The 8316-nt window shown below is 47.0% G+C and overlaps 1 protein-coding gene across 3 annotated transcripts in view; it reads right to left on the reverse strand.

The window, feature by feature from the left end:
• SNX25 (sorting nexin 25) overlaps window positions 1-6953 on the reverse strand; it is a 62532-nt gene extending 55579 nt beyond the window's left edge. For all 3 annotated transcript variants that reach the window (XM_081332255.1, XM_081332254.1, XM_081332253.1), the window contains exon 1: window positions 6226-6953. In XM_081332255.1, the coding sequence (XP_081188381.1) occupies window positions 6226-6753 (528 nt within the window). In that variant the 5' untranslated portion in view covers window positions 6754-6953. The remainder of the gene's footprint in view (window positions 1-6225) is intronic.
• Window positions 6954-8316: the final 1363 nt, after the last annotated feature.

Consider the following 8316-nt stretch of genomic DNA (forward strand, 5'->3'; position numbering starts at 1 on the left):
GATAATATATACTGGTAGTACATTTAAATGTTTGAAAATAATGTATACTCCTATACATAACCTAAAAGGGCAAATATCAGTATTTCATAACTGAAACACATAGGATACAGGGATGGTCTCTCTTTTCTTACTTATTACTGTAACATCTATAACTTACTGAATATCTATGGGGACACCATCCCAAAAAGATGAGCTGCTGAATGCCCTTGAGCCTCACCACTACTTTCTCCAGGACAAACACTGCTTCACTGGCCACAGAACAGCTGATTAAGTGAGCCAGACATTCTTTTGCAGCTCACTAGGAAGATTTTTATTTATCTATCAGTGTGGTCCTTTCCCCTCTACACATTGCTCAATCTTGGTCTGCAGATAGATGATTTTTTTTTAAATTCCATTTATATCCCGCCCTTCTCCGAAGACTCAGGGCGGCTTACAAGCTTAGCAGTAGTATTTGTAGGATTTAAAAGACGAGTTTATTTTCAGAGCACTCATGAACATTTTAAATGTTGTCCCAATGATACACACAAAAATCTTGACATGATAAGATGGACAATTACATAAAAAATAGACAGGATATTTTATGAAAAAGTGAATCTAAAAGAAAACTAAACTTATTGGAAAAGAAAGCAGCCAAAACAACAATTATAAGCCCTGCCTGAGCTTCTTGATATCCTCTCTGGGTTGGTGATTGAGTTTCCCAAACTTATAGTTTTGGGGGACTTCAATCTACCATCCCTGGGAGGATCATCTGAGTTCATGGCTTCCATGACGGCCATGGACCTGACGCAAGTAATTTCAGGACCGACCCTTGACCTGATTTTCTTATCTGGACGGTGGTTAGATGATCTTGGTGGGGGCTCCCCAATTGTTATGCCCCTGTCATGGACCGATCATCATCTCCTGCGGCTGGTCTTCCGTTTTGCCACGCCCCGCCGTGGGTGTGTGGAACCAATTAGATGGTACCGCCCCAGACGCTTAATGGATCCTGAGAGGTTCCAGGCAGTGCTGGGGTCCCCACCTGCCTCCTTTGCTCACAGCTCAGCAGATGCCTTAGTGGAAGCCTGGGAAAGGGCAGCCACTGAGGCTCTTGACCGGGTTGTACCCTTGCAGCCCCTGACCCGGTGCAGATCCCGTCGAGCTCCATGGTTTTCCGCGGAGCTCCGGGAGATGAAGCGTCGGAGACAGGGCCTAGAGAGCGGTTGGAGATCCAGCCGATCCGAATCCGACCGATTGCGACTAAGAGCCTATATTAGGTCTTATCTCGCTGCGATAATGGTGGCGAGGTTTAATCACTTCGCTACCCTTATCGCGTCCGCAGATAATCACCCGGCCACCCTGTTTAGGGTGACTTGCTCCCTCCTTAATCAAGAGGTGAGGGAGGAACCCTTGCAGGGTCGTGCCGAGGAGTTTAACCAACATCTGTCGGACAAAATCGCTCGGATTCGGACCGGTCTGGACTCTGACTGGGCAGAGTCTGGCGATCAGGACACGGGCGGTCTTGTTGATATTACCTGGGAGGAGTTTGATTCTGTGACTCCGGAGGAAGTGGACAGGATTATGGGGAGGCTGAGATCCACCACATGTTTATTGGACCCGTGCCCTTCCTGGCTGGTCTATGCAGCCTGGGAGAGGACACGCAGCTGGTTCCAGGCAGTTATATCGGCTTCTTTGAGTGAGGGTAGCTTCCCTGCCGTCTTGAAAGAGGCGGTGGTGAGGCCTCTCCTCAAGAAGCCTGCCTTGGACCCAGCTGTATTGAACAACTTTCGTCCGGTCTCCAACCTTCGCTTCCTTGCGAAGGTTGTTGAGAGTGTGGTGGCGCATCAGCTCCCTCTGGTCCTGGATGAAGCGGATTATCTAGACCCGTACCAATCGGGTTTCAGGCCCGGGTACAGCACGGAGACGGCATTGGTCGCGCTGGTGAATGATCTCTGGAGGGCTCGGGACAGGGGACATTCCTCTGTTCTAGTCCTATTAGACCTCTCAGCGGCTTTCAATACCATCGACCATGGTATCTTGCTGCGGCGTCTCAGGGGATTGGGAGTGGGAGGCACGGTCTTACAGTGGTTCTCCTCCTATCTCCAGGGACGTTCGCAGACGGTGTTGACAGGAGGGCAGAGGTCGACCGCGAGGTCTCTCGTTTGTGGAGTTCCTCAGGGGTCGGTCCTCTCGCCTCTCCTGTTCAACATCTATATGAAACCGCTGGGTGAGATCATTCGTGGTTTTGGAGTTGGGTATCATCAGTACGCTGATGATACCCAGCTTTTTCTTTCGACCCCAAACCACCCCAGTGATGCCCTCAACGTGATGTCCCGCTGCCTGGAGGCGGTTCGGGTCTGGATGGGGAGGAACAGACTTCAACTCAACCCTGACAAGACTGAGTGGCTTTGCATACCTTCATCCCGGGTCTATTCGGATATTCCATCTCTTTCTATGGGGGGTGAACTATTACCCCCCGTAGATAGGGCTCGCAACTTGGGAGTCCTCCTAGACTCACGGCTCACCTTGGAAGATCACATAGTGGCTGTGACTAGGGGGGCTTTCGCCCAGGTTCGCCTGGTGCGCCAGTTGCGGCCCTATCTAAGCCGGGATGATTTATGCACGGTCACTCACGCGCTCGTGACCTCTCGTCTAGACTACTGCAACGCTCTCTACATGGGGCTTCCCTTGAGGACCACCCGGAGGCTCCAACTGGTACAGAATGCAGCCGCGAGAGTTGTGTTGGGAGTCTCCCGATACTCCCATGTTACACCTCTGCTCTGTGAGCTGCATTGGTTGCCAGTTGTCTTCCGGGTGAGATTCAAGGTACTAGTAATGGTGTTTAAAGCCCTACATGGCAGGGGTCCGGAGTACCTTAGGGAACACCTGCTGCCGGCATCAACTCCCCTCCGCCCTGTGCGTTCCCACAGAGAGGGCCTCCTCAGGGTGCCACCGGTCAGAGAATGTCGATTGGTGGCCCCCAGGGGGAGATCCTTCTCTGTGGGCGCCCCGGAACTATGGAATCAGTTACCGGTTGAGCTCCGGACGGCGCCCGATCTTCGCTCCTTTCGCCGCGATCTAAAAACATACTTGTTCGAACAAGCCGGCCTGGCCTGATGGGGGATTGGTGGAGTTTTTATTGTATTTTATTGGGGTTTTACTATGTTAATTGTTTTTTTTAGTGGGCATGTATTTAATCATTTTTTAACTTTTGTAATTCTGTGTTTTTTATTCTTGCCCTGTTCACCGCCCTGAGTCCTTCGGGAGAAGGGCGGTATAGAAATATTAATAAATTAAATTAAATTAAAAATTAAATAAAGGGACACTCAAACAGTGAGAACTATGCAAAACTATTAATGTTTTTTAGCTGAGTTTCATTATCACAGCTGAAGCTGTCAGTCCAAGGTTAGAAATCTATAGGCAATCACTTGCCCATCTATCCTATCTGAATGGTTTCTACAGACTAAGAACAAGAAACCTTCATTCTTGAAATCTAGAAGGTAAAAGAAATGTTGCGTCATTGTCCAAAGATAGCAGTTATCAGCAAACTCTCTCACTTAAGAAACCGTTTGCATTACTAAGGCCTAATTAGTTATGTAAATATACAAATCAATAAAAGAATTGTTCAGTATAATGAATAATCTTGCACACAAAAACAGATTAGCCAATGAACAATTGTTAAAGACTCAAGACTAGCAATCACAACATGTTGTAAGTTCATAACTCCTGTCGACTTATATGCAATATTGTTCTACAAGGTGCAGCTGGAATACAAGGATGTTTAAAATATTAATTTCCAATGAGACTGTATTAATAACAGTGTTTTTTAAAATCTTGACAATAACAGCACTCCCTTTCAGAAGATATCACATCCAAGTGAAAAGATTACATTCAACAGATATGGTCACTTATTTGATTCTGCTAATTATGGTCAACACATCTGATATCATAAACATCAGCCATTAAAGGTACAAAAACAACAAACCAAAATGCAAGATCATATTGACAATTATCTGTAGCAAATTATTACATTCTACACCATTATACATAGCAAACATACATACAGCACATCCCACATTAACACAGTAGCATCACAACCTTCTCATTTAATGTACATATTAATGTAGTTAGAAATATGTAAGATAAATGTGTGCATACATATAACACACAAAAGCTGCTTTTCAATTTCAGATGCTAATTGGTATAGAATCAGATTCATTAACAAATTTTTGAGTTTTATATTAATTTCTATATAAAATGTACAAAATGTTGGCGTGCAACAAAACCATAATCATTCTGATCCTGGGTACATGTAATCAAAACCATAACAAAAAGATTACACATCAAGATGCATAAAGGAAGTAGCAGCATTTAACTGATGAGGGTTTAACTAAGTAGATTTTGTACCTGGCTAGGACTTCGATTAGAGATTTTTAGAGAGCTCTTGAGCTCTAAGCTTTCCCAAAGCTGAAAAATATTCTAAAAAAGGCGATGTAAATTCCACAGTTGCCCATGAAGTCACCAAGAATCAACTTCAATTTGAGGAAAAATTAATCTCAAAATAGAATATATGGAATCTGTCTATGGAGATTCTCAGTCATCCAGGTCATGGTTGTCTCAAAGATGCTTTTTCAGGAGTCGATTGGACTTTTTCTTTGAAGATGTTAAGCTTCTCATCCAAGAAGCTTCTTCAACTCTGACTGAATGGTCGGGAATGGAAGGATTTATATTCCTTGCAGACAGCTGGTCATTTGCATTCTTTTAAAGAGTCATTGAGGTCACTTGGAGATTTATCTGTTTCTTTGGGGCCACCTGAGTAGTGTAAATGGGTGTGGAGCCTTCTTGGAACTGCTGAAAGGACTGTGTTGTAGACTAGAGATAGATGTCATATCCCTTCTCCTCTGTTGAAAGAGGGCTGTTCAATTTTGACATAGATGGCCTCTTTGACCCTTCTTTCAAACCAGTGGTCCTCTCTGTCCAAAATGTGGACTTTGCTGTCTTCAAACCTTCCTCTTCAAATTATCCCCACAACAACTACCTTGCTAGCTGTGGGAAATATTGTGAGAAAACTAGCCAGGAATATCCAGCTAACTCCATGGCTAAAAGAGAACTGAAGCTAAGTTTGCTTAATCAAAATCCAACAATCTAATTGCCATACCCCAGTAGCTTTTTTCCCCAATAACAGTGATAATATATTGTCAAGCAATCCATTTTCACCATAGTAGGTCACAGGCCTGCCCATGGAAGCCTATGTATCACCTTGAAGGAGTGGTTATGAAAAAAACATGCCCACGTTATCAATGTGCTAAAAATTACTACTTCATTGCTTCTTTTTACCATTTGTTCCAGACTGAAGAGCTAAAACAATGCAGAGAGTTCTGCAAGTTTGTAAGTTAGCTTTTATGCAGAGGCACACAGAATCTTTTTTTTTAAATTAAAGGTATGCAATTCTCAAGGCTTTTCAATGGGTTTGCAGTGTTTGTTTTTATTTGTGACCCAGCGGTAATCAAACATCTGGTCATGCTAGCAATGTGACCCATGTTAATCCTGCAGGTAAGTCCTCCTTTAGCAACTGCCTCATTTAGTAACCATTCAGTTATGACACTGATGAAAAATTCACTTTATGATCAGTTCTCAGATTTACAGCCTACATCCATTTATAAAGCAAAGGAAAGCTGAAACAAGATAAGCACAGTTGCAGTTTCACTTAGCAACTGCTTCATTTAACAACCAAATTGCCATCCCAATCGTGGCCCCTAAGCAAGGGCTATGTACGGTGAAGGACTGTGTACCAAAAATACACTGACTTCCCAATCACACCCAGGTGTCAGAAAGCTCCTCAACTTTTCCAAAGTAACATTTTCCCAAAGAGGGGAAATGAAAGTCGCACACCCACCCACCCACCCACCCACATCCCCTCTTCCCATTTTTCCTCGACCCTCTGTAACAGGTACAATAGAGCTTTAATGTCAGGCAACAGTGATTTATTGAAAGCCTAGAATACCTGAAGGCCTCTAATCCCCAACGCAGACGACAGGTAGTAGATGGGAGGTCTCAGTTGTGAGAGCTGGCTTGTTTCATCGATTCAAGGCACTTGGATTCAAAAGAGGGCTGAGCCAAGATGCTTCCCGGCTTAAACTCAGCCCCGTTTCCCAAAAAAAGGGGGGGGGGAATCACCAGCCTCGAGTCGAAAAGTGTCGAGGCTGAGAAGAAAAACCAACTGAGGTCAGAGAAAAGAGAATCGCTTACCCCGGCAGTTCGCCAGAACGACGCCGCGCTCGCTCTTCCCAGGTAACGGCGTTTCCAAGCGGCGAGGAAACCCGGCGGGGGGCGGAGGCGGCCCCGACTTTGGCTCCCCAAAGCCAGCAGTAAACCGAGTAAGAAGGCGCCGGCAGCACAAACCAGGTACAGGACAAGGCGGAGCAGGAGCCAGGCCACGTACAGCTGTCCGCCGACCTCCTCCTCCTCCTCCTCCTTCTCCGGCGGCGGCTTCTGCTGGCCCAGATGGAAGAGGAGGACGGCCAAGCCCACCATCCCCAGTCCGGTGGCCAGCATGGAGCGGGTCCACAGGATGGGAGCCTTCGCCGCCGCCGCCTCTTCTTCGTCCTCTTCGCCGTCGCTTTCGGCCGCGGCCGGGACGCTGCTACTTTTCTTGCAGGATTCTCCGCGCCCGGGACTTGGGGCTCCAGAGGCGCCAGAGCCGACCGCGGCGCCCGCGGATTCCACCTGCCCGCTGCCCCTGCCAGAGGAGGTGTTAGCGCCAGTATCGGGCAACATGCTGCTCTAGGAGCCGCCGGAAAGCAGCACATCTCCCGCGCCGGGGCCCTCTTCGGAAGGTCTCGGCTCCCCCGTTGAGGGGGATTTTCCTCAACCTCCGGCTCAAGCCCCTGGGCGCGCAGAAGCCGGCGCTGCTCATGCCCGAGAGGAGCGAAGGAAGCGTCCCCGCCTCCTTCCCTCCGCTCCTGACACCAACCACAGAGGCCAGCTCCGTACGACTGACCTCAGAGGCAGCCGAGGCCCCACTGGCTAGGTTTGCAGACGGGGAGGAGCAGGAGGAGGAGGGAGGGAGGGCCTGAATGACAGAGCGGCCGGAAACCCAGCCACGTGGGCCGGCTAAGCAAGGCGGAACCAGTCGCCTAAAAGCAGCGAGCGGGACCGCCTTCCTTCCTTTACTTCCTTTGGCTGATGGTTACATCCATCTTAGCGCTAACCGGGTTTTTTTTTTCTGAAACCTTCACTGACTGTTCTTGGTCGCCGTTTCGATAGTGATTTGCAGGGCTGTTTCTTCGCTACGCGCCTCCAAGTACGAGGGAGGGGGAGGGAGGGAGTCATTGTAATAGGCTATTTTCTACGCTCTTCTGTTGCGCAATCCAGCCTTACGCATTAGTGCAGGGGTCTTCAAACTTGGGCCTTTTATGACTTGTGGACTTCAACTCCCAGGATTCCTCAGCCAGGCACGCTGGCTGAGGAATCCTGGGAGTTGAAGTCCACAAGTCATAAAAGGCCCAAGTTTGAAGACCCCTGCATTAGTGCAATAATCCTTAGCCCAAGTAGACGTGCAGTTGCAGAATAGCTACCTGCAATGAGACACATGGCTAATACCGGTCCTACCACGCTCCAAGAAATGTTTTTTTTAATGGAATCCTCGATACTCTCTCAGCTTGTTTGCTTGCCGATGTTTTATTACCAGACTAGGTAACACCTTCGGTTACCTAGTAATTGAGTAATGTTTTCTCAGGTTACGGTTCGCCGTCCAGTGAAACCGACCGGGAAGTAAATACATCTAATGACAGCATCATAACACAGACATCTGCAAATTTGCTCACCTAATGAAGCAACCCATTATTCATTTTGGGGTAGTACACCAAGTAGGTATCATTTAGATTTTCACAACACTATTTACAAACCCTGGTGGCTATATATAGTTCTGGCGCTTAATTTATGAAGAAAATAATTCTATTTTAGCTGGTGCCAAAGTGTTTAAAGCAGTATTTTTCAAACTTGGCAACTTTTAAGGTGTCTGTGGTCTTCGACTCCCAGAATTCCCTAGCCAGCATTCCGTAGCATAGGGATAGGCGACCTTGGCTCTTTTATGACTCGTGGACTTCAACTCCCAGAATTCCTGAGCCAGCCATGCTGGCTAAGGAATTCTGGGAGTTGAAGTCCACGAGTCATAAAAGAGCCAAGGTTGCCTACCCCTGCCCTAGCATGTTACCAATTTCGAAAAACACCATTTTAAAGTGTTTTAATCCGATCTCTTGAAACGCTTTTAAAGCTGCCTGTTCAGCTGAGCTTAATTTGGGGAAATACCAAGCAATACAATACAATTTGACATTAAGG

This window comes from Vipera berus (genome assembly GCF_964194415.1).
Source record: "Vipera berus genome assembly, chromosome: 7".
Classification (NCBI taxonomy): Eukaryota; Metazoa; Chordata; class Lepidosauria; order Squamata; family Viperidae; genus Vipera; species Vipera berus.